The sequence below is a fragment of the Ochotona curzoniae genome, unplaced genomic scaffold (genome assembly GCF_017591425.1).
Source record: "Ochotona curzoniae isolate NIBS_2020 unplaced genomic scaffold, NIBS_Ocur_1.0 scaffold_274, whole genome shotgun sequence".
In the NCBI taxonomy this organism is placed as follows: Eukaryota; Metazoa; Chordata; class Mammalia; order Lagomorpha; family Ochotonidae; genus Ochotona; species Ochotona curzoniae.
The window spans coordinates 10,797,618-10,824,224 of record NW_024467101.1 but is presented as its reverse complement, the minus strand read 5'-3'; the positions used below and the strand labels follow the sequence as shown (position 1 = coordinate 10,824,224).

At 49.0% G+C, this 26,607-nt stretch overlaps 1 protein-coding gene across 1 annotated transcript in view; it reads left to right on the top strand.

Annotated features, from left to right (window-relative positions):
• Positions 1-26,607, top strand: part of MYO18B (myosin XVIIIB) — a 189,498-nt gene that overhangs the window by 38,208 nt on the left and 124,683 nt on the right. Inside the window, exons 14-20 of the mRNA XM_041003594.1 lie at positions 874-1,066; positions 4,022-4,102; positions 6,021-6,168; positions 9,513-9,672; positions 10,581-10,764; positions 11,899-12,121; positions 15,707-15,816. Of these exons, the coding sequence (XP_040859528.1) occupies positions 874-1,066; positions 4,022-4,102; positions 6,021-6,168; positions 9,513-9,672; positions 10,581-10,764; positions 11,899-12,121; positions 15,707-15,816 (1,099 nt within the window). The remainder of the gene's footprint in view (positions 1-873; positions 1,067-4,021; positions 4,103-6,020; positions 6,169-9,512; positions 9,673-10,580; positions 10,765-11,898; positions 12,122-15,706; positions 15,817-26,607) is intronic.

The window sequence follows — 26,607 nt, the reverse complement described above, 5'->3', positions numbered from 1 at the left end:
GAGCTATACTGGAAGTGAAGCAGCCAGTTCTTGAACCAGTTCCTGTGCGGTTGATGGTGTTATAGGCTTTATGTGCTATACCAGAATTCTGCCACCCCCGCCCCCGCCGTTTGTGAGCCTGCAACAGGCTGTAGGTCTGGGTCGAGGAAAATTTCAGCAAGAACAAACAGCTAACAGATGTCCATGTCACCCTTGGAAGCTGGTCATGCCAATGGCAACAACAACCAAGAACACTTGCTGAGTATACTTCCTGGTGATGGATACCTGCCACGTCCCACCCTTCCCAGCACTCTCCAACCAGGCTTAACCATTAAGCTTTTCCCAGCCAAGGTCTCTGGTGCTCCAGGAGTCACAGCCTCTCCTCTACAGAGTGAGGGAACAGGCCCAGCTGCATCCAGCTCCAAAGCATCTTGGCTGATGCATTTTGATGAGAATAATCCTTGCCCTGTCCACTCGGGCAGGTGCTGCTGGAAGATCCCAGGCAATGATGACTCGAAGGAATGGCATAAACTGGCACAGCGCTGTGCAAAATGGCATTTCTCGCTCAGTGTGTCCCTGGGAGTAGGAACCGAGGCTCGGGCTGTAACTTCACCTCCTTTGATCCTTCTTGCAGTTTTGAGCTCCCTCCGTGACCCCCATTGTTGTTCAGGAAACCCAGGCAGGTTGACCAGCTCACCCAAGCTCATACAGTCAGTCCATGAGGGAGCTTGGTTCTGAGACAGGATTTGCAGGATCCTTGAACACACTGGCATGCTGCCTTAGTTTCTTCATCCCTGTGGGTGTGGGGTAGGCAGCAAAGGAAGAGGAGGAGACTTGGACCAGTGGGTTCTCAGGACCTCGGTCATCCCAGGCTCTGCCTTTCCTCCTGCCCAGGTCCTTCTCATCCCAACACCTCTCCATGGCCTCCATTATGGTGGTGGACTATCCGGGCTTCCAAAGTCCGCGGCATCAGGGCAAGGAGCGGGCTGCCACCTTTGAGGAACTATGCCACAATTACGCTCATGAGCGCCTGCAGCTGCTCTTCCACCAGCGGACCTTTGTCTCCACGTTGGAGCGACACCGGGAGGTACATCTGGCTTGGGGCTGGGAGCTGGGTGGAGCAGGTGGGTTTGCATGGAATGGGTGGGCTCTCTGGTCTCCAGTCCCAGTCTTCACTCTGTGGTCCTCTCTGGGACAAAGCCCCTTCTCCCCAGGTTGCTTCTGCTCCTTGCCTGCCTCAACAGCCCACTACATACTGCCTCCTATACACCCTGGCCCTCAAAGGCCGGGACCTACATGCTTCTTTGGAGCCTGGCTTGTGCATCTGTCCCTACTCCTTCTCCACTTCCTTTTTACCCAAGCTAAAGCCATTCCCAAGGGTCACTCCCCCTCCCCCCCAAAGACATTTTATGGTTTAATGCAGATTTACTTTATGTATCTGAAAGGCAGAGTGATCAGGAGGCAGTGGGTAAGAGAAACAGAAAGCTATTACATCTTCTGGGTCACTCCCTAAATGGCAATAAGAGCCAGAGAGAGAGAGAGAGAGAGAGAGTACTGGTTCACTTCCCAAATGGCTACAACAGCCAGGGCTGGGTCAGGTTGAAGCCAGGCACCTGGAACTCCAACTAGGATTCCTACCTAGGGTAGCAGGTGCCCAAGTACTTTATCCATCTTCTGCTTTTCCAATCACCTTTCCAGGAGGCTGGAAGGGAAGCAGAGTAGCCATTTCTCAGCCTGACACTCTCACATGAGAGAATAACTATAAGTGGTGTTCGTCCCATCACGCCACAATGCCAGTCCCCACCACTAAATTCCAGTGCTTGAATTTTGGAGGGGACACTCTCGAACCACAACAAGAGAGAAAAGTCCACCTACCACAGGGACACAGCTCAATGACTATGCAAGGAAACACACATGCCCATCTGTCAGCCAGGTGGCACTGGGAACACGGCCTGTCCCGTATCTACTCCCTTCTCCTTTGAAGATGGCCACGTTGACTCCAGCAAGTGAAAATAACAAATACTAGGCGTGGCCACATTGTTTATCAACAGGATGACAGGTGTTGAAATTATAGTGACTTCCTTGCAGTGGAATGAAAACATCCACACAGATCAGTTTCCATCAGCCTCATTGGAAAGTCACTCGCCTCCTCTGACCCTTCCTTGGTTTTTGTCACATGGGTGATGGGGACAGTAATGCTCGTGTATCAGTTAGGATCTGCCACAATGGTGTTACATAGGGTGGCATCAAAGTAAGAGCCTCGGTGGATGCTGGGAGCCCCTTGGGTCTGGGCAGGACCACTATGAGCCTATGGTCAGGTTAGGTAGGTGGGCACCTCTGATGATCTTGGCTGGACTCTCTTGGGTCATTCCAGGCATATCACACCGACAGACACTTCCCCAGGGAAGAGATACAGATGTTCACTAAGCATGTGGAAAGGTGTGTGCGTGTGTATGTGTGTGTGTGTGTAGGGGAGTTGTTGGTGTTGAGCTGTTGCAGGCCGGCTGTGGCTAGAATCAGCTTGTTTCTGCTCGACCTCAATGAACATCTTTGTGCAAAGCACTGTCTGGAAACTTGTAGTTCTTTTTAGTAGCACCTGTGATTATCTCTAGTTTTTACTGATTCCTCCCCAGCAGTGAGCACTTAGCTCAACACTCACTACGTTCTCAGAAAATGTTTTTAAAGTTTGCCCTGAATTACTGGAATGATGGACAACAGCAAGTTGTTATCAGAACCTAGCCATGTAATCTTTCTTTCCATCCGAGATCGAAGAGGTAGTGAATGCAGGGCAATTCAATTAAAATCTGAGCCAATGAAGAGATTCCCCCCCCCCACCCAAGGATATATAAATGGCCAGGAGGCGCATGAATAGATGCTCCACCTCAGAAATTCTGGGAGTCAGGTGACAGTGGGAGATCATCGCACACCCACTAACATGGCTACCTTGAAAACAGAATGTTACAAAGCCACATCCAGGCCAGAAAACAGCAAGCATTGGGGGTGGAGGGGCACATGGAAACCTGTTCACTGTGGGGAGGAGAATAGGGCGGCCATCAAGGTGCACAGACGTAGCCATTCCTCAGAAAGGTAAAAGCAGAATTCCTGCACGATTCAGCAGTTTCACCTCTGAGGATTGATCTCAAAGAATGAATGCAGGGTCTTGACAAGACATGTGCACACGTACGCCTGTCGCAGCACCATTCTTCACGGTGGCTGGAAGGTGAGAGCAGTCCAAATGCTGTCTCAGCAGACAGGTCCACAAACAGTGGTGGATACGCGATCTTCGGAAGGAAGGAAACGTGGACACCTGCACCAGTGATAAACAAGTACCCTAAGAGGGCATTATGCTAAGTGAAAAAAAGCCAGACTTGCTAACATGAGGTACTTTGAGTGGTCAGAGCCACAGACATGGGCGGCAAAACAGCAGGTAATAGAGCCACGGGAGGATGGGAAGCTCTTTGGTGGTCTTTGTAGGATTAAGTCGTGCTGGAGGTGGCTAGCCAGGTATGGTTGCCCAACAGGGTCAATGTACCCTTAACACTCACTGGTCCATGTGCTTGAAACCGATAAAGGAGATGAGGCTTACATTATGTGGGGTCTATCACAGCAAATGATTATTTTTAAGGCCTAATGGGGTAAGCATTGGGCCTGGGTGCTAAGAAGCTGCTTGGGATATTATCCTATTCTAGATACGAGGGTTCGAGTCCTGGTTCAGCCTCAGATTGCAGCTTTCTGGAATAGCTCAAACGGTTGGCTTCCTGCCTCCCAGTTGGGGGACCTGGGTTGAGTTCCTGGCTCCCAGCTTTGACTCGGCCCTGCCCTGGATGTTGTGAGCATTGGAGGAGGGGAGCATCTGATGCCAAGTGTCTCTCTCACTCTCAAAATCAGTCTAACAGGCAATCGATAAACATTCTGAAACAAAGGAGCTGAGTGGTGATGAGAGAACCCACTCCTCTTTCTTCCTGTTGTTCTACACCCCTCCCTTGCCGCTTGCTCATCAGCTCACTGCAGGTGCTAACTATTCAATCCTGTGACTTTCCAGGAAGGTGTTCCCATGCAGTTCGATCTCCCGGAATCCTCCCCAGCGACCTCAGTGGCTGTTGTGGACCAGAGTCCCTCCCAGGTAACCTGGAGCTCAGGGAAGCCAGGCTCCCATGTGCCATGTGGCTGTTTCATGGCAGTGCCAGCTGATGGAAAGCGTTAAGCCAGCAGGCACCTATACCTCCTGCATCTGGAATCATGCGGGGGTTGTCAGAAGCACTGTACCCCCAGATTCTGTAGTAAGTGGACTGGGGTGTGGCCTAAACTAGGGGAAACCCAATTGCTCTTAGCTTGGGCAGCATGACTGGGCTTGGGGTCTCAGTGGCTCTTACAAAGGCTCCAGGGGAGCCTGGAGTCAGAGCCACAGAAACTTAGGGTCCTTGTCCAATGGTCCTATAGCCACCCTTGCCTGGGAACCATCAGGGTTGAGACGCAGGTGTTGTATGCAGACTGAGGAACCTCAGGGAATGTGTAGCATCATGTTGGGCCCAGGCCCCTGAATAGCCTTGTGGCGGGGGAGAGGGGACATGGAAGCTCTCAACTGGGGGTATCAGAATCTTGCACTCTTTCCCTCACCCCTGGGGCCCACTTTCCTGACCCTACCTGCATCCTGTTCCCCCTTACTCTGAAACTGCCCTGGGTCCTTGGACTCATCTCCTCCCCACTCTCACATGTTGGTGAGGATGTGCTTGGGCTGTGTGATCTGCCAGGCTTGAATCCAATCCTGAAGACCTTGAGCGTGCTCATTCACCTCTCTGAGCCTCAGTTGTCTCATCTGCAGAAAGGGGACGATGCTCTCCCCTGGGTATAGGTGGGCTCACAGTCAATGAGATGTTGCTCACCAAGCAACACAAAGCAACACAAAGGAGTCCCACAACAGTCCTTCCTTTTGCTGTTTGGTGCTGCAGGCTGCCCTCCGCCTCGCTCCTTATCTCCCATGGCCACTATGTGATGGCTCCTGAGCGCTCTCAGGACTCATAGTGGGCCGTGCCTGTCACTGCAAACTCTCCCTGTTGCAAGTCCTGCTGGCTGCCCCACAGGTGTCTGTTTCTGGTGGACCTCTCTCAGCTAGCTTTGTTCTTCTTTCCCTCAGGACTCCTTTGCAAGGGCTGGGTGGCCTCTGCTAGGTAGGGTGCTGTAGTTCCCAGGGCCACAGCCTTTTCTGCAAATGACTGCTTATTGAGGGTGGACAGGCTGCTGGCTTTAACCCCAAGAGAGAAGGCCTGGGGTACCAGGGATCCAATTCTACCTCTGCCCCTATGACCTTCTGTGTCACCCTGGCCATATTCCTTCCTTTCTATCTCTGGGCCTCTGAGGGGTGCGCATTCACATTTCCCAGTTAGGTTGACCAGTTGGCTTGTGCAGGGCTCTCACTTTTCCTCCCTAGCATTGACACCCATGGGTCCACATTCTGGTGCAATGTGCTATCTTCTTGCAGGCCTTCGGAGAAGCTCCGTAAACTCCTGCAGGTCCTTCTCAGATTCTCACATGCAAAATGACAGGGTTGCCTTGGCAGCCTGGGGAGCTCATGGTCGGATTTAAAAATTCACGTCTGCTATCAAATCATGCTCAGCTTTTCCTCTGAGATGTCCTTTGAGTACACATTTCTCATTCTCCCTTTTCAAGATTTCGGTTAAAAAAAAAAAAGGCAGAGCCCTCTAAGAGGAAGTGGTGTAGCTGCAGCCAGGACTTTCATGTCTGGCTGTGCACAGGCCTGGGACTGGCCACTTAAGTGTCTCTTGATGTGTGTAGTTTGTAGAGGGCTTCCCCAAGGATGAGAACACAGGCAGAACTCAGATCCCGCAAAACCATAAGGTTAGCACAGCTTTGTGGCATCAATATTAAGAGCTTTGGGGGCCAATAAGAACTTGGTTTGCTGAGTGTTTGGGGGTCCTGATGACTGTGGCTCAGAGCACCCCCTGCCCTTTTGAAGAGAAGCCCAGGACTGACCTCTGGTGAGGGTGGTCAGACCTTCAGTGTGTGCTGGATCTTTCCTGCAGGTTCACTTGGCAGCTGGAGGAGGCACTGAGAATGCCAAGGGTCTCTTTTGGGTGTTGGATGAGGAGGTTCGGGTGCAGGGCTCCAGCGACAGCGTGGTGCTCGAGCGGCTGTGTGCAGCCTTTGAGAAGAAAGAAGCTGAGACTGAAGGTAAGTGGGTGGTATCCAGCCCTGATGTTGGTGGCTTCTGTCCTTGTCCGTAGCAGGCAAGGCGCTGACAAGGTCTGCACAGAGGTTCCCAGAAGAGAAATATGTGGGCTTGTTCCCATGTGTGTGTCTGTTCCTTGATGCTTTAATTCATCCCCGTGCTACTGTATGCTGGTGCTCTTTCATACAGTGGGGCACCAGCCTGCTTGAGTCATGTCCTCTCAATGGGGGACAGAGAGCAAGGTGCTCAGCCCACACATGGGACCTTGGCTGGTCATGCACTCTCTTTCTTTGGTCTTAACCCTAGAGCCATGAGATTACTAAATGGCGCTAGGCAGTGGGATGCATGGTCAGAGTCGTGAAAGGAAGGTGTCGAAATGTTCAATCCATGGAGTAGTGCTGAGAAGGTAGCCCGATCTGGCACCCCACTTTCCAATCCAGGAAAGCAGCCCGACCTGGCCCCCCAGTGAGGTGGGAAGCATTAGAAAGTATTTTACATAGAAAAATCCACAGCACGGGGGAGGGGGGTGTATTGGGATGCCAGGAGAGGAGGCAAAAAGGGAAATGGAAAAGATGAACTTGGATTGATGATTTCACGGAATTGGTTCAGCCCCAAGTTCAAGTCCAACCACTCTGACTTCCACCTGGGAGACACCAAGGAAGCTTCTTGACATGCATGGTTTTCATGGATGTGCTTGCAACATGGGGAAGGGAGGTAGCCCTGGACCTTCATGCTCTAGAGGTTCTATTGTGGAGCTCGGCTGAGATGGCTAACGGAGTTCTGAGCCTTGCTGTGGGCCGTGAGGTGTTACACAGGTCAGTTGATGAGGATGCTGAGAGTGAAGAATTCCTTCATCCCTGAGGGAGTGTGCCTGCAGGGTAGTGTCCTCCATGCTCGGAGGACTCAGTCAGACATTTGGAAGGAGATATATTCAGAGGGGGTAGGGATGCTTGTCCAAGGTCACCCAGAAGAGGAGTGCCAAAAAACAGAATCCAAACAAGGTTTGTCTGCTTTGGAGTCGCTGGGGACTCCTACACCACCAGGGCGCTTAGGGAGGCAAATACGCTGTGAGTTGAGCTCAGGAGGCCAGGATGTGGGCTTCCTCACTCACTGGTTCAGCAAATATTTACAGAACTCCCAGTCTGCGACAGCTGCCATCTCAAGAAGGGCAGCAGTGAACAAAACAAACATTTTCAGCCCCTGCGGGCCTCATGTTCCAGCACAGGAGATAGAGATCCCAGCACGCGCACCTGCAGGAGGTGGAGGACCATGGTGCTGGTTGAGGTCATTCAGGGAGTGGAGGCTGCCAGAGAAGAGCACAGGTCTGGGTCATTCCAGAGGTTGAGGGATTCAGGGACAGGGTGACCAACAGGTGTGGCAATGGCAGTAGCTGGGAAGCCAGTTAATGTGGTGCTTGGGAGGTTCGGATGTAGGGGCTCAGTCAAAAGTGGTGCTGCAGAGAGGTCGAGTGAGGAAGGGATTGTGGAGTGAACGTTAGGTCATAATCAGAGAGCTGGATTGGAAGTGGAGTAGCTGGGACATGAACTGGCACCTACATGGGATGCCTGCACTGCAGGCAGTAGCTTAACCTATTACTCAGGTAGTCCACTATTGTGCCATCATCATGGGGTACAGCTACACAAACCAAGAATGCTAGGATGTCACCAGGCAATAGACTCTTATGGGACCATTGTTGTGTATGTGGCTTGTCGCTGGCTAAATGCCATTGTTTTGCATGCAACCATATTTACATAAATATGGTCATAAAGTTTAAAATACAGAGGAAGAAATTCATGAAAACAAAAGGCTCCAGGTACCAGGCAAGCCACAATTCAGTCCTAGATTGTTCTCACATTGGAGGTCCTGACGTTGCGCTTGACCTTGGAAGTGATGAATTCTTTTCCACCAAGGCTCTGGGGTCTATTGTGTGTCACCGCTATGCAGGCAAGGGAGCATGGGTAGATGGAGGAAACTGCCAGTTGAGGAGCCCTTCTTCTGAGCCAGACACTGTGGGCCTCACTGCCTCTGTGTGCCCCGTGCGCTCAGGGAGTAAGGCCTCATAGGGTTCAACAGGCTACTGGTAAATCCAGGTGGCCTTGCTCTAAAAGCTAGGCAACAAGCCCTCTCCAAGCTGCAGAAATGACCTCTGTGTGCATGCTTGGTGGGCTTGGGGAGAGTGATGGGGCGGAGGGGGGAAGCAGGTGTTGCAGGAGAAGCCCCTGTCAGATCCAGAAGAAGCCAGGAGGCAGAACTTCCGGCAGGGACAGGCGGGAAGACCTGGACCGAATCCCTGCCCCACTGCTGAATGGGAATAGGTGGGGAATTCTGCTCCTGGGCAGCCCAGAGGCTGCTTGGAATAGCCTCTTCCAACTTCCAGGTGCCTGGCCTCAAATCCCAGCTCTGCTCCCCGTTCCAGCTGGGTATGTATGGAACAGAGTGTCTAAGATTTTTCCCAACCCCATCACAAGTCCATGAATGTCCCCAGCTTTGTTCCAAAAACCCAGAGTGTGCCTGCATCTCCCCAGACTGGACTTTGCAGTTATTTGATGAATGACATTGGAAATAATTTTAAGTGGCACTCAAATACATAGTTTATAAAATAATTGTGTATTTATCATCATACAATTCATAAAGTGAACATAATTCACATATCAAATCTGCAGTACTCCTTTTAAAATAAATGTCTTTGTAAAACCACAAATCAGTATCTTTACGCATGGATTTAAAGGGACCGAGTGCTGTAGGCAGGTATTTGACCTGGTGGCTAAGGCATCAGTTAATATGCCTGGGTCCCACTCAGAGTTCCTGGATCAGAATCCTGGCTTTGGCTTCTGATTCCTGCTTCTTACTCATGTGGATCCTTGGGGACAGTGGTGATGGTTGGCAGTTGGGTGTCAGCCACCCATCGGAGAGACCTGGACATGGATAGAGCTTGGACTCTTGGCTGTTGTGGACATTTGGAAAGTGGAAAAAGCAGATGGGAGCTATCTTCTTTCCACATATTTCTCTTTCTGTCTCTGCCTCTCAAATTACAAAATAATTGAGCTCCCAAAACACAATTTTTTACTTGTTGAAGTGCTCACACATATATTGACGTTCTTGAAGATACCATACGTGCACTGATGCCTGGGAAACGGATAGGCATTTGGCTTGAGTAAAGCAAGGGAGAATAAAATCCCCTTGGGAAAGTAATGCTCAACAATGCCGTAACACATGATAAATGCAGGTGCCTGTTGCTGGTAGCTCTAATCACCCGGAAACACAGTCACGCGGAGACACTGTGCCCTTGGCGATGCCCACTCCTTGCTGAGTGCCCCAGTGCTCAGACCACCATGTGTGATTTCAGGGACCTCTGCCCTGCGCCCCTGCGAGCAGCCCCTCCACTGTGAGATCTTCCACCAGCTGGGACAGGACCCTGTGCGCTACGACCTCACTGGCTGGCTGCACAGGGCCAAGCCCAACCTCGCAGCCCTGGATGCCCCCCAGCTCCTGCAACAGTCGAAAAGGTGAGTGGGGCAATGGTCAGGGATGGGTGTCGGGAGAGGGCTGTTTTTGTCCCCCACCTCCCAGGACCCCACAATCTCAAGCACACCCTGAGCGAAGGCTGGGCCAGGACCCATCTCCCCACATAAGAAGACAGAGAGCTTCCTCGTACTGGAGCTATGTGAGATCACCCCTAGGGCCAGGGTGACTCCAGCCGAGCCAAAGGAGCTGGCTACCTGGGGAAGTAGTGCAAAAGTTATGAAGCTGTCATTAAGTGTCTAGAAAGAGGTTGTGACTGCAACAACTTTTATGGACATGCTAGTACTCTGTGGGGTTGTAAAACCAAAATGATAGGTTTTGTAGCATTGAGAAAAGTTCATGCTGTTCCCTGGTGCTCAGCCTAGGAGTGCTGGCATGGAGCTGGGAAAGATGTCCCTTGCAATTCTGAGAGTTATTGGAAAATGCTTGTTTTTTGTGTGTGTGTGTGCACGCGTGCACACGCCTCCCAAAGGCAGTGCTAGAATCCTACAGGTGCAGAGCTTGGAGGCACTTCAAAAAGCTAATGGAAAATAGAATTATGAGATGCTTATTTTTTATGCAAGCAGCAAGCATTGCCCCCATGGACTTTTAGAACTTTCCTGTGGAAGCGGCAAGAGTATTGGCAAGGAGTAGGGATGATGGTCAGAGGAGGGAGAGAGGGCATTAGTAGGTAGGAAAGAGGCATCAGAGAGGTGATGGCATTTGCTGTGGAGGGAAGGCTCTGCTGGCAGTGGTGCCTGGGAAGGAAGGATGGCATCTGGGGCATGGGAACCAAAGGGAGGGCTCAGGAAGCAGACTCGCAAGGAGCAAGGCGGGCTCCTTCCCATTCCAGGCTAACCTTCCCCCAGAGTTCCCAACAGCCTGCTCCTGACTTTCCCCTGCTGCCCTCCAGGGAGGAGCTGAGGAGCCTGTTCCAGGCCCGGGCCAAGCTGCCCCCCGTGTGCCAGGCTGTGACTGGCCTGGAGGGCACCTCCCAGCAGGCCCTGCGGAGAAGCCGCGTGCTACGCAGGACGTTTGCCAGCAGTTTTGCTTCGGTGAAGAGGAAAGCACCGTGCTTCCAGATCAAGCTGCAGATGGTGAGTGGGGCACCCCAGTCCCATGGAGTCTTCATCTTCCCAGCTCTGTACCCTTCCTCTTCCCTCTTCCACCCCATTCCTTGCCCAGGATGGGGCATGGTCTCCAACATCCTCAGCAAGCACTATAGGACGGCAGGTGTCAATCCCATGCTCAAAAAGGCTGGATGTGGTAAGTCTGAGCAGCAGAGAAATGGGCCCTGGTCACACTGCTGGGAAGTGACTGGTCCAAGGCCAAGGTCAAAACCTTAGCTGGTTGTGATTGGGAGTCAGGCCCTCTGCACGTAGGTGATGGATACCAGACCAGCCCCATCTGCCTTTTTCACACAAGATACCCCCTTGTTGGGAGAGGGCAGCAGAATCCAGCACACCACAGGTGGCAGATACGTAACCCTATGCATAGGTGACATGAATCCATGAGCTAATGATAGACTTTGATTAAGTCCTGGGTGGTGTAAGACCAGACGAGAAGGGGCTGGAACACAGGGAGGAGGCATTTCAGAAAAATCCTCCATTTAGTGCCTGGGTTTCAGGCTCAGCTCTTCTGTTTGTGTTACCTAAAGCCACTCGCTTGCACTCTCTAAGCCTGTTTTCCCTCCGTGTTTCAATGGGGAATCATTATGAAATGCTCTTTGTTTTTCAATCAAGATGCATTTATTTTGAAAGTCAGAGTTATACTGAGAGAGGAAGGGAAGGCAGGAAGGAGGAAGAGAGAGTTCTTCTATTTGCTGGTTCATTTCCCAGATGACCACAATGACCGGCCCTGGCACCAGGCTAAAGCCAGGACCTTCTTCTGGGTCTCCAATGTAGGTGGCAGGGGACCAAGCGCCTGTTGGATCTATCTTCCACTGCTTTTCCCAGGCACATGAGCAGACAGCTGGATTGGAGTTAGAGCAGCCTGGTCTCAAACTGGCACCCACATGGGATACAGGGAGCACAGGCAGTGGTTTTTCCTGCTGTGCAATAAGGTTGATCCTATAGAGAGTATGTGAGATAAGTGGGATATAACCCCTCCCACCTCATCCCCAAAAGATGCCCAGGCCAAGTTGAATGTGTGTTTGGGGAGAGTTCAAGTACCTGTTTGCTTCCTCTTGACACTTCTGTTCTTGACACTTCTTCCTGACCTTGCTATTCTAGGATGCCCTGATCAGTGTGATCAGACCCTCTCACCTGCACTTCATCCACTGCCTGGTGCCGACCCCGCTGCTGGAGAGCAGGGGTGGGCAGGGGTTGCCAACGCCTTCCCAGTCGAGTGGAGATAAGCCTGGTGTAGGCGGACCTGTGACCCTGGACATCCCGGCACTGCGGGTCCAGCTTGCGGGGTCCCACATCCTGGAGGCACTGCGCTTGCATAGGGCAGGTGAGCGATTGATAGCAAGGGGAGAATGCCTTATATCCACCCCTAGAATGCACCAGGGGCAGTACAGGGACATCAACTTCCCAGTAACTTTGCAGATGTGTCCTGTTTGCTGTATGAGGGGGAGACGATAGTTCCCCCCATTTTACAGAGGAGACGTGAAAGTACTTGCTACCTGCTGGGATGTGGCTGAGTCCAGACTCGACCTCTGGTCTCCCAGCCTAAAGCCTGAAAATAAAATAAATACTTCCTGGCAGCTAGCAACAGCTACATTTTCCTCACCTTCCATCAACAACTTGTCTGTCCTGAGGGAGGGAGCGGCATGTCCATGAGGAAGCCTCATTGATTCATTGAGGTCACAGGGGATGATGAGCCCAGGGCTTTCACTGCCCAGGGCTGCAAGCGGTACCTGGAACTACAGCAAGGAGTCTCCCACTCTCCTCCCTGGTGGTGTGAAGTCCTGATGGTTTAGCCCAGGGGGTTGGGGGAGGGCAAGCAAGAGGGGACCTTGGGGAGAAGAATCAGCAGAGAGGCACAGAAGAGCCTGGGTTTCTTGTGAGAGAGAGAGAGAAAGAAAGAGAAAGAGAGAAAGAGCGAGTTCCTATTGACCATTTCACTCCCCAATATCTGCAACATTCAGGGTTGGGTCAGACCAAGTCCAGTAGCCAGGAGCTCCACTCAGGTATCCCATGTATGTGACAGGGACCCGACTGTATGAACCATTACCTGCTGCCTCTCAGGCTGCCCAGTAGCAGGCAACTGGACCTCGAAGGGGTGACCAGACTGGGCCTCAGGCACTCTGCCAGGAGATACAGGCATCCAATAACTACCCTAGATGTGCATTTTAGTGAGCAAGCTATTTCCTTCATTGAATCACCTTACAAGTCGGATTTAATCTCACTCCTTCCTTTTCTTCAATGTATCCCCATTGATTTCCACCCACCCTCAACTCTGGCCAGTTAGAAATGCATCAGAATAGCCCTTCTTCTTACAGAGGATGGGGTGACTGGGACTGGCTGGCTGGGGACTCCACAGCTGGGCACCCTATCTGGTCACTGATACCCCAGCTTGTGGTCACCACATTCCCCTCTCACCACATGGTTAGTTCTGAAGCCCCAGGCAGTGTTTCTGACAGCAAACCAGGAGGTACTGGGAACAAAGATGAGGCCCTCAGTCTCCTGAGGGCATCCCTGAATACCCTCCCTTCTCTGTCAGCCCGCCCTGCCAAGGGCAGATGTCATGGGAGATGAGCGAGACAGTCACAGCTGGTGGCCTGACCCCCACAGCCTACAGCTTCTGCCCAGGTCTCTGCAGATGTCCCAGAGCCCCCGCGTCCATGCCCCAGCTGCGGCATCCCCTTTCTCGGGTCCCAGCGCCTTGCTATAGTCTGCCCTGTCTGCTGTCAGCATGGGTAATGCGTTCCGTCTAAGCAGAGGTTTACTGTCTCCTGGTAGAACTTTCCAATCCTTCCCTCCCAGACCTGGTTTGTTTTCCCTTTTGTTTTTCCTATTCCAAGTTATTTCTGTCTCTATCACACCCACATGCAGATATATCTGCATATAGACATAAATATTTATGAATCTGAACTCATGCATATATTCTCTATGCTCATATAGAAATCCATACATGATAGGCACACATCTATGCTATCTATCATGTGCCTACTCTACACTAGGGCCTGTGCTGTTGCCTAAAGGACTTGGCACAGTGCCTGGCAAGCAGGTGTATCTTTGTATCCTGTGACTTCAACCAACCACAGGTCACAGTTTTGGTCTTGTCATTACTCCCTAAACACCACCGTGTAACAACTGTTTGCATAGCACTTCCATTGCATTAGGGATTGTAGACGGTCTACAGATGCTGAGAAGTGTGTAGGAGGATGTGCACAGGTCATTGGCAAATACTATGCTGCCTTCCTTAGGCGACTTGAGCATCCTTGGGTTTGGGTATCCTGTGTGGGAGGGGCCTGGCATCCATCCAAATGGGTACCGAGAGACAGCTGCTCAGACGCCATCACCTATTGCAGGCCACACATGCTTGCTGTAGATCATGTACTGAGCAATGACTGCATACTAATTGCTCACTAATCATTTCCTGTTGGACTGTATGTGGGTCACAGTGCAGATTCTGGAGCGAGAGAGCCCGGGCTTGTCTCTGGCTACTGCTTCTGGGTCAGAGCTATGTGACCCCAGAGCACTCCCCACTCCACTTTTCCGGAATAACTCATATCTCCAAGTCTCTGCAGGGATTAGGTGAGTTAATCATGAGAATCATGCTTTAGAGGAGTGGTGGGTTGGGGGATAATGCATGGCACATGTTAGTCATTTTTACTGCCACAGGCATCAGTTGTAATGCTCAGAGGGACTTTGTGAGATTACGTGTTGTTATCCTCACCTGCCAAGAGATGGAATCACAAAAAGGTGGCATTCTGTGTTCCCAGGGAGAGCTGGGATGGATGCACATCCAAGCAAGTCTGACTTAAAAGTGCATCCTGGAACCCTCGTGGATTCCCATTAGTGCTGTCTGTACCCTTCAGAGCTGGCTTGAGATCCTCCGCTTTCTCCAGGGAGGCCTCCTGGATTAACCATATACACTTTCTTGATTTATGCACCAGCCTTAGCATGGAACCAAGTCTTAACAGCAGATCGACATTTCCCCCAGACCATATCTGACCCAGCCCTGTTCAAGGAGTGTTTCTGAAGCAATTATCATGTCCTTTGGGACCAGGAAAAAGATCCAAACCTTGAGGTCTGGAGTCTGAGTTCAAGTTCCTTTCGGCCCAGTCCCTGTTCACCTGTGCTTGAATCTGAATCCCAGTTGGGACAGTTGCTCTCTGTACCCTCATTTTCACATATACAAGATGAGCATGAGAAGACAGACCCCGTAGGTGCCCACAACACACAGGAGATGTCAACCCAGTATCTGGCACACATGGGCCCTCAGTCAATATGGGCTGTTGCCCTGCCCATGGAGCAAGCCTCAGATCTCACTGCTCTGGGCCTTCCTCTGCTTCGACTTCCCTCTCAGACCAGGAAACTCTCATGGCTCCCTTCCCCTCCCAGACTGGATCCCTTATTGCTTTCCCTCCACCGCTTTGAAAGGTCCCTTCCTCTTCCATATTCTTCCAGGATAGATTCAGCTGTGTCCACCTAGAGATAAAGGAAGATCTTAGATAACTGTTGAACACAGCACCTGTATGTACAGTCTATGGGATGAAGATGTCACTGTTGGAATGCAAAGTCTGCAAGGTCAAACAGCTTCGGGGAACCACGAGGCTCATGGGACCTCTGCCCCATGGATGTTCTCAGAGCCTTGACCTCGGATGCTGACATGCACCCAAAGAGGCAGATTCTGAGCAGTGCAGTTCTCAGGGTTTGCATTCTGGGAAATGTGTTTTGGAAGAGCAGATCAAATTCAGTTTCTTAGATTAGCAAACAGGGACACTAAGGCCCCAAGACAGGAATCCACACAACGTGCTGGGGGCCAGGCTGGGTCCTGAACTTCCCTTGCCTGGGCACTGGGACCCCTGGGCTGGATCTTTTCATCTGAATTCTGTGTCTTCTCCTGCCCACTCCCCTAACCCCTCAGGCTATGCTGACCACATGGGGCTCGCTCAGTTCCGCCGGCGGTTCCAGGCGCTGGACCCTCCGCTCCTGAAGAAGATCTTGTTAGCTCCAGAGGGAGTAGATGAGAGGAAGGTACGTGCAGCTGAGCGCTGAGAGGGATTGAAACCCCAGAAACTTCAACTGAGATCTGATGAACTTGTGCTTCACTGGGGGATTATCCCAGGGTGTGTCTCATCCAGTGGGGTCTGAGAACAGGCCCGTAGTAGGGGTGGGGTCAAGGCTGAGGGTGGCATGCTCTAGACTGTGTCTCCCTTCCAATCCTGGAAATCAACAATGCCATATGGGACACTACCTGTCCCAGAATGGCTTATCTGGACTCATCATGGAATAGAGTGATGAGAGTAACTCAAAAGGGTGGCCAGCAAGGTGGAAGATGACCATTTTCCAAAGGGTGCTCTATTCAACACTCTGAACTCAAGTATGAAAAAGAAGGCTGCAGGGTCTAAAATGCTTAGGGGAGTATTTCCTACCGGGGTACCCCTCTTCATTTTAAGATTTATTTATTTTATTTGAAAGTCAGAGTTACACACATACACACCAGAGGGAGAGACTGAGAGAACCACCTGCTGGTTCACTCCCTAAATAGCCACAGCATCCAGAGCTGGGTTGGTCCAAATCCAGGAGCCAGGAACTTCTTCCAGGTCTCCCACATGGGTTCAGCGGTTCAAGCAATTGGGCCATCCTCCGCTACTTTCCCAGGCCATTACTGGGAGCTGTATCAGAAGTGGAGTGGCCAGGATTCGAACCAGCACCCGTATGCTGCAAGCAGAGGCTTAGCCTGAAATGCCGCCACACTGGCCTACCTCTCTGATGCTTTTAGTGACCTCCTGCCCTGTCCAGATCTTTGTGCCAGCTGCTCCCCCTGCCTGCAGCACGCCCTTTCTTCACTTTCTGTAGGCCTGGTGTCCTCTTGATTTTCACATCCCAGCTCAGATCCACTTCTTCATCACACAGATTCCCTAGGTAATTCCTGGCTCCTGGAAAGCACTCAGAAGTTGTTGAATGAATGAATGAATGAATGCCCATAATGAGCTCTGTGTGTTTCTCCCAGTGTGTCTGTTTTCTTCAGTTTTATTTATGGCATCTCATCTTTACTCCCAGTGCTAACCTTTCTAGGAACGTTTCCATTGAGGGTGACTGATCACTGATTACAGAGCTCATTAGTTTCAGCAAAGCTCTGTTGCATCATCCCAGCCCTGCTGAACAAAGGTTTCTGTGCCACTTTTGCCAACGAGATGCCCTTACAGATGAAGAGACTTTCCTGGTGTCACAAGGCCATGCATACATGGGCTTGCCCCTTGGGTGTGATTCCAGAGAAGGGTAGCTGCAGTGGACCTTGAGGTCAAGCAGAACCAAGTCTGACTTTCAAAGGGGGAGCTACAACTGCAGCAAGTCCCTTCAGCTTTCTCCCTTTTCTTCATCTGGAAAGTGGCAGTGATATGTATGCCTGCTTTCATGGGTAGGCATGAGCACTGGAGCTGATGGGCTGTATACTGGGCACCTGCCACTCTGTGAGAGGCCAACAGATGCTAACTGTGGTCATCCGTGTCATTGAGGTCAATGTCAGGACCAGCGTCCGCACACCTTTCAAATCCAGGGGCATGGCACCAGAGTTGTACAGATTTAATATTCAGCACCTTATTGAAACTTCACTTTCAGTTGGCTGTGCCTCTGTGTGTTTGAAAATGTCAACACTACCATTCTTGGTCATTGAGTCAGAAGGTCAGAAGCTGTCTTCTTGATTCCTGCTGGAAGTGGGTGCTGGAACCCCCAGCCAGCTGATGAAGCAGTGCCCTGAGCCAGGACTTCCTTGCTCATTCTGGCAGAGGATAAAGGATACAGGCATGGAGCCACCATTGCTCTGGACTTATCTTTTGGGATTCTTTATCTTCCTTATCCTTGGCCCCCTAAAACTTGACTTCCATTCAGAGCATCTGGATTAGAGTCCCTGAAAGGGTCCTGGGTGGTTGGTTATGGGACAGGAGTGGGGTAAGGGAAATTTTCTGTGGGAACAATGAGTGCAGCATATGGGAGGTATTTCTATTCTAGATGACTCAGCAGTTCTCTGTTGCAACCAAACCACCCCCATACACATCAGAGACCTCGGAAAACGGAAAATTACCAGTGGAATGGACTTGGTTGGGAGTTTCTGTTCCTTCTTTTCGATTTGGGCATAAATTTCATTTGCTGCAACCTAGAATTTTGGTAGCAACAAAAGGAAACACCCTCCTGCCTCTTATGAAAAAACTGATAAATATTCATCTGTCGGGCAACGTGATCGGCTATGAATTATACATGAACACGTGCTTGGCTGGGCAAGCCACTCGCCTCTGTGTGCAAAGCAGTTAAGACCTCAGGATTTAATAAGACAAGTCTGACAGCTAGAAAAGGTCAATATTGTCGTGAAACACTAGACGGCAGCAGAGGGAATTCATTGTCAGGGTCTGGGCGAAGTCCTCCGTGCGCCTAACATGTGGCTGGGAAACAGTAGCTTCCCTGCCAGGACTGTTTCTCAGTAAAGTGCTCTTGTTTTGTTGAAACCCTGCTGGATCGCTTGTGTTCCTGAAACAAACACATTAAAAAAATAATAACGATGTGTTTTTTTTTTTTTTACTGCAAGAAGCCCACTCTCACCCCCAAAATTAGATGAAATGCACAGAGGTTTGCAGCGCCACCACCAGAGATAGCGTTTGGAAAGAGGAAGCCTTCCCACTCAGAGTTAGCCCTGTCTCAGAGCCAAGGCAGCCAAAGCCAGGAGCACTCAGCTTGAGAAGTGGGGAGGGAAGTTACTTCTTAGATGCCTCACACAGGACTTTGTTGTCATGATTAAACACATATGGTGTAAACATCACCGCCTCCACTCCAAGTGCAGTCAGTTGCCACTGACTTCAGAATGTTTTTCAACTTGCACAGGGAAGGTCTAGACCCCTTCCACACCAACCCTCTGTGGCCTCTGTCCCTGACCTCCCAGCAACCCCCCATTCCACGTTCTGTCTCTGAAAATGACTGCTCTGTGGATTTGGCCTAAATGGAGTCAGACGATGCCTTATTTCACTTGGCTACCTCAGTTTGCAGCACCTGTCAGAATCCCCTTCCTTCTGGAGGCTGAGTAGTGCTCCGCTGTCTGTACATAACCTCAGTTGGCTTGTCCTTGTACCTGTTGGTGGATGCTTGGCTAGCTTCCGTATCTTAAACCGCTGTGAATTATGTTGCTGTCAACATGGATCTCTTTAAGGTCTACCTCCAGAAGGAGACTTGCCTTGCATGGCAATTCTACATTTAATCATTTGAGGAACTACTGTACCATTTTCCATAGTGGAAACTGGTACCATTCAGTTACTATTACACAATGCCTCTGATTTCTCTATATCCATGCTGACATTTGTAATTCTCTGGTTTTATTTGTCATAGTAGCCATCTTTTTAGACACGAGGTGGTGTCCCATTGTAGATGTCATCAATAACTAATATTTGTTGGCTACCCCGGGGCATTGAATATATGTATAGAATGTGTACTGATCAAATCAGATCATCAGCATTTCTTCTTTTATGATGTTTGTGTTTGGAGGTTTGGTATGCCTTTCTTCTACTTGTTTGTAAAATGTAAACAACTGTCAACTCCTCACTATGCCGTGTAACCCTCCTTCACGCTGAACTCTGACTTGATTCCCGTGATCTAAACTCCCTGTATTCCCCTTACCTTTCCCAGCCTGTGGTAATCACCATTTTGTTCAGGCTGGCTGTTCTCTCATCAGCTTCCACATGCCAAGGGAAACGTGCTGTATCTGTCTTTCTGTGTCTGTCTTCACGTGACATAAAGTCCTTTAGTTCTGTCATTTTTTTTTATCCTGCAAATAACAGAATTTATTCTTTTTTTGTTCCATCACTCCCTTTTCTTTTTCCATTCATTTCATGGTGGACACCTTAGCTGATTCTGTATCTTGGCGACTGTTGGGTAGAGCTGAAATAAACATGTGGGACGGGTACTGATGTGATACAATGATTTCATGACTTTTGATATATACCCAGGAATGGGATTGCTAGATCATATGGAATTTCTATTTCCAGTTTTAAAAGCATTCTCTGTGCTCCTTCCTACAGTAGCTATACTAATTTACATTCCCAGCACCGATGTGTAAGAGTTCCCCCTTCCCCACATCCTTGTCAGTGTTTGTTACTGTGTGTTTCTGATAATAGCTATTGTAACATGGGCAAGTTGACATCTCATTATGGGTAGAAGTTAGGACTTTGAGCATCTTTTCACACGGAGGATGCCTGGATGGAAATCCTTTGAAGCCAGGCAGTGTGCCTGGTGCAGTTACACATAGGCTATGCCATTCATAGATAGGTAGATGTCAACTTAAAATAATTATGATTCCAACCAACTTTAAACAAGCAGCTGCTTTTTCAATGGTTCTGATACTATGCCAGAAATACAGGGATGAACAAAACATGGCCTCCAGGGAGAAGATAGCCAGTTCATGCAATGCCCATACAAAGTTTGGCTTTGAGACACCATGGCCAATGCTGCTACAACTTTTGATGTTTTGAATGGAGGTGAGGGTGGGGTTCTCAGGATTATGCTTGAGTTGAGGGTTGTAGGACCATCTGGGTATGAGTATGTACAAAGATTTGGAGTCACAAGCCTAAACACTGCTGGTTTATTGTAGCTGGAGCATAAGGGATGATGGCAAGTTCAGGAGCAGCCACCCATTGCCATGATTGTTAGCTAAACTGGGGAGCCTGAACTTCATCTGGTGGTCAGGTATGGTCTACTGGAGGGTTTTCGATGAGGTTGTGCCATAGGAGACCTGATCTTTATTACTTGGTTGTGAAGCTCAACCTACCCACTCCAAGGTCCTTTCTAGGGAGCATCGTCACCTGGCTGATGTCTTGCTACCCGGAATGCTCTTGACTCCAGTAGACAGCACAATCAGATTCAGACCTGTAAAATGACCCTGTCTTCTCCCTCTGCTCATGCGGGGTCCCAATCCTCTCTTCTAGCTCACCCTGGCTGGTTAAGATCATGCCTTTATCTGCACTGAAGCTTCCCCAGCAGACTAATGGAGGAATCTCCACAAAGGAACTCTTTCGGCACACTCTGACTGTCCTGAGTCCCTGTCTCTCTACTTGGGAAGCAACAGCTGTCCGTCACATCTCTAATGGACGTGTCAAAACCCCTTAGGCTTGCCTTCTTCCACTCAGAGTGTCTAGGGAGTTGGTCAATGTTTTCTTTCCTGGGGGAAGTTGCTCAGAAGGACATGATTGAAGAGTGCCCATCTGTCTTCTCAGAGGCTCCCCCTCTTTCTTGAAGCCAGGTAGGCATTCCCACTTTCCCATGAAATCATCTCAAGGGTTTCTCCCCTGGGAAGAGGCCCCTGTGAACCCACATCTGGGAGAGAGCTGTCCATTGTCCTGGTGTGATAGCCTATCCGTTGATTAACATGTAAGGTGGTCTACAGCCCTTGTTTATTATTTGGTTTCTGTCTGCCACGTGTCTTTTTAGACTTCTCCTCTTTTGTTTCCCTCTTCTATTCAAATTATGTATTTTCCAGTGGACCGTTAGAATGCTCCCTTACATTGGTTGTTTCTGGGAGTACTGCATACATTATAATGAATAACAGTTTACTTCAACTTAACACGAGCTTAATTCTGAAAAATATAAAATCCTCACTCCAAAACAGCTCCATTTCTTCCTTCCATCTTAGTGATTTGACTGTCATATGTATATATCACATCTAGATATGTTAACAACCCAACTGTACAGCTTCATAATTTTCCTTTTTTGATCTACATCTTTGAAACTACTTAAGGGAGGACAAAGATGTCTCGCTATCATCTTTGGTATTTACCGACATATTTCTAAATTCTGCCAATCTTTAATTCTTTAAATATGGGAATTGCCTCTGATATTATTTTCTTCCATGTGAAGGTTTCCTTTTCCCATCAGGAAGGAAGAAAGGCAGAACGGCGAGCTCAGCGTTCTCCCAGTCTACGTTTACCTGAGCAAAGTCTTTATTTCACTTTCATTTTTAAAGAATTACTTTTGCAATTCTCAGAGTTTTGATTGACTTTTTTTTTCCCCATTCAGCACTTTCAATATTCAGTCCCACCGCATTCTGAACTGCATTGTCTCTAGTGATAAGTCATTAGCTGTTAAGTGACTAATTTTTTTTTTTGATGTTTCTCTGGAACATGATGAATTCATTTTTTTTTTTTGCCACTCTCATGATTTCTCATCTGTGTCTGGCTGGCAACAGTGGGGCAGTAATGACTCTTGGTATGGCTCAATTTGTGTTTATTCTTGGGGGAAGGTAGGTGGGAGGCTCATTGACCTTTTTGGATGCATGGATCAAGTTTTGGAGTGGTCAAGTGTGGGAATTTTAAAGCCATTGTTTCTCATGTTTTGCTCTCCCCCTTTCTTCTCAGAAGAGCCTCCCATTGCATGTATGTTGGCATGCTTGATGCGCAATGCATGTTGCTGAGGATCTATTTATATCTAATTTCATTTTTATTTGAAAGAGAAAGGGAGGGAAGGATGGAGAGAGAGAGGAGAGAGAATAAATCTTTGAGCTGTGGATTACTTTCACAGTTACCTCAACAGCTGGGATTGGGTCAGGTAAAAACTCTATCCAGATATTTCACATGCGTGGGTGGGAGGCAGAACCCCAGTATCTGGGCCATCTTCTGTTGCCTTCCCAGAAGCATTATTAGAGATTAGGATCAGAAGTGAAGGAGGCAGAACTCCAAGCAGTGCTCATGCGGGATGCTGGCGTGGCAGGCAGAGATTTTAACCCTCTATGTCTCTATTCACTTCCTAAGAATTTCAGCTTCTCTCTGTTTTTCACATTAAGCTATTTCTATTGATTTTTCTTTGTCAAGTTCGCTTACCCTTTCATCTGCTGTCTGCGTCGAGCCCTTTTTGTGAATTGCTCCTTTTATTCGTTATTTGACTTTTCAAATGAAGACTTCTCATTTGGAGCTTTAAAAAATCATTTCTGTCTTTGAATTGATAATTTTGTGTGATGTTATTATCTTTATACTGCCCTTTAACTCATGAGGCATAACTTACTTTAGTTTTTCTTTTTTCATTTGATTTGAAAGGGAGATAGAGGGACACACACACAGAGGGAGGGAGGGAGAGAGGGGGAGAGAGAGAGAGGGAGAGAAGAGTGCTCCCACTCACCGGTTCACTTCCCTTAATGCATGTGATAACCAGGGCTATACCAATCATAGCCAAAAGGCTAAAACCCTCCCACTCCAGTCTCTTGTGTGGGTGGCAGGGATCCAAGCACTCAAGCTATTACCTGCTCCCCCCACCCCCTCCGAGTAGGCATTAGCAGGAACCTGGACTCTGAAGCAAAGTTAGGACTCAAGGCAGGGCACTCTGGTATGAGCTGTGGGCCTCCTGAATAACATCTTCACCACCCAAACCCATCCTCCCTTCACAGCAGCCCTGAAGTCTTTGCTAAGTCCCAAATCTGAACTCACAAAGAAGGCTCTAGCAATCAGTTCCCTCCCCTGCATATAGATCCCGATTCCAGCCTTATGTGTGTCCTGTGGCTTTTGTTGAACACTGCACCCCGAGGTGTTCATTTTCTCCACTCCACTTGGGGAATCTGCCTCCCCCTCCCAGCCCCAATGGTGAGGCAGGGGGTTGGGGGGGCGGGTCACCACGGATGGCTGCACTCCCTTTGGCAAAGTTTTTGGCTGATTTCACAGCCTGGCTCTTCCTGCTTGCCCTGGCGTGCACAGCCCTAGTGGGCTAATGGGTTTCTCACATTCTCCTGATGGACCCAGATATGGGTTGAGGTCTAGACTCCACATTCAGGTCCTTCCTTTGTGGCTGCCCCATTCACATGTTTCCTGCCTGAGCATACAACCTCATGTTCAGGTGAAGATGTGTCGCTAGCTAGGTTCCTCTCCAGTGGCTCTTTGTGTGTGTGTGTGTGTGTTTAGCCTTGAGCCAGAAGTGAATGGGATTATATGAAGTCCCAATGGCTATTTCACTTTCTACATCTCCTTCTTATATGTTCATAGCCTATTACTTGCCTCCATCAGGAAATACCCCCAAACTTAGCTGTGTCCTTCTCTGTTTATCGGTCACCAGGATGCTGCTCTTCCCCACAGTGTTTCCCTCCCAGGCATGGGTTTTTCCCATGCATGGCTGTATAGGAGCGAGCCCTCTCTCTGCTAACAAAGTTGCCGGTTCCCATAGCTTGCCTCACCATGAGAGAACCAGACAGTGACACAGCTGGGGAGAGGGAGGTGCAGGCATGGGAGACCCTTGGTCAAGATGGCTACAAATTCCCACTGCTCCTCGCTTCTCTCGAGGAAATGATTTTCCAGTGGTTGCATCTCTTTGTTCAATCTTTATGGCTTTGAGCATGCTGTTTGGGGAAAATGTGTCTGCTTCTTATCCTTTAGGGGAAGGAGGAACAAAGATTCACTAGGGTCCTTCTCCTACCCTTTCTCTCTCATTCTTACAAGCTGCTTTTATGATCTCAGTAACATCCCCACCCCTTCTTGTTGTGTATCATTCCTAGAAAAGGAAATCAGACAGGATGGGCCTGCTCAGGGTTCACTCCTCACGGCTGATGAACCCGAGCTGCATGCCAGTGCTAGAGGGAAGAGAACAAGTTCAGAGGTCAATTCCCTGGATCTGGAGGTCTCAGTGTCCACTCCCTGGACACATGGACTTTGCTAAGTCTTTCCATTGAACCAGCCTCCGTTTTGCTTTCCATGAAATGGGGATGAAGGAGTAGCTGTTGCAGAGATTTCAGAGCAAGAGAAGTTATTCTGCACAAAGTCCTTGGCTCAGAGCTAACACTCAAAAACAGACTGAAGCCACATTAATGGCTAACTTTTTGTTCACAAAAAGTGGCAGCCACAGAGGGGCAGGGACCTTTTAAGATACCAACATCCCATGTCAGGATGCCAGGGTTCAAACCCCCCCCCCCCCGTTCTGTCTTTTGGTTCTAGCCACTTGCTACTACATACCCTGGGAGGCAGTAAGCAACAGCCCAAGCAGCCCAATTCCTGCCACTCCCTTGGGAGCTTTGCACTAAGATGGATACTGATTCCATTGTGGGCATTCAGGGAGGGGACCAGCAGATGGAAGCTATGTCTGTCTGTCTCTCCTTTTCAATAATAATAATGATGATCATCATCATCACCTCCAATTCACTAGGGCAAAGATGTGGAATCGGTCATCTGGATGATTAGATAAAGAAAATGTGGGAAAGCTACACAATGAAAAATGACTCACCCATGAAAAGAATAAAATTCTGGTGTTTGCCATAAAATGGGTAGAACTGGAGATCGTCGTGCTAAGTGAAATAAGCCAGACACAGAAAGACAATTATTACACTTTTTTCTCTAACTCACGAAAGTGAATATATATAAAGTCTAAAAAAATGAAATTTCTACTGAATGGTACCCCCTACCAGGTTTCTGTGCATTTAATGTAGCTTACAAAATTTTTCATATTATAGATTCCTAGTTTCGTTGCCTTGGAGTCAGAAGTAACTTTTAATATGATTTCCATTTTTATATTAAAAGGCAGCATTCCTAGATCAGGGAAATAATCCCTGATTACTTGGAAAGGTCTTAATCCTCAGAAAAGCCAAGTCAATAAAGAGTTGGTCAAGGATGCAATCTCATGTGGTCATTGCATTCTTGCTGGGGTTCCTTTCCTTAGCCGGCTGCTGAACAGTGATTATACTTTATTGAGGTAAATGAATCGTGGATGTTTGGCCCAAAGAAGCAGTGATTTCCTATGGTTCAATCTTTTCATCATGTTACTGAGGATAACCATACCTGTGGTTAAGAGTGACGTCATTGACAGAATTCTTTTCCTGGATGCTCACTCCTGCTTAGGGTGAACGGTCCAGGTAGCAGTCGTCAGCACCACTTGGCTGATGAGAAAGAGGGGCTCAGGACTTCTCTTCCTGGGAGTGAGAGTCTTCTCTGAAAAATGAGGCAAGCAGAATGGTGTCCGTGTCAGGGATTGCAGCCACAGCCTAGCACAGATAGCTGATAGGGGCTTACAAGCACAAGGAAGCAGAGGGGACGCCTCAGTTACTGTAGTGCTTTGGAGGTGTGCTTTTGCCAGAAACGGGAGCTTGCTTTCCAAGTTCTGTTGGCCTTCTACTAGGTTCAATTCAAACAGAGATGGCTATGGGGGTGGAACTGCTTCTAACATCCATGGAACTTGTACTGTTGATGAGGGATGGCACAAAGGCCTCCACCTGCTCTTTCTCCAAACGGCTTTGTCTCTCCGGTAGACTTGGAATCATTTCCCTGGCTGTAGATTTCATTTTTTTTTTTTTTAAATTCCATCTGTCTTATTTTCAGCTGATTTTTTTTATTGTGTTTTCATTTTGTGCAGAGAAAAAAAAAGACATTATATTTTGGGTATATATTGGCTTTGTGTGTTTCTGCCTCCTCCAGCTCCCTTGGAACATTTTTGGGCTGAATTATAATAAGTGAAGCCACTAGAATTTTGGAGAGATTCCATTCCAGGAGGTCAGAAAAGAATTTTTCCTCCCAGATTGCAGGCTTGGGCCAGACTTCCAATAAGCAATTTTTGGAGGGGGATAGTTGAGGTTTTTCAGTGATGCTGTTGACCCAACGAATGGAGTCTTATCTCTACCATGGACTCCAGGTTCATAATACGTTTTGCTTCTGAAGTGGTGCAATTACTTTTCTGACAGCTGATTCTGAAAACAGACGCTGTGATTCTTGGTGAATGGATAGATCAGTGGGGGCAGGGGTGGGGTGGGCTGTGTGGTCTCTGTTGAACTGAGGAATTAGGAATGGAATTTGTGCCTGCCTCACCCCCTACCCCTACTGGGTCACTCCT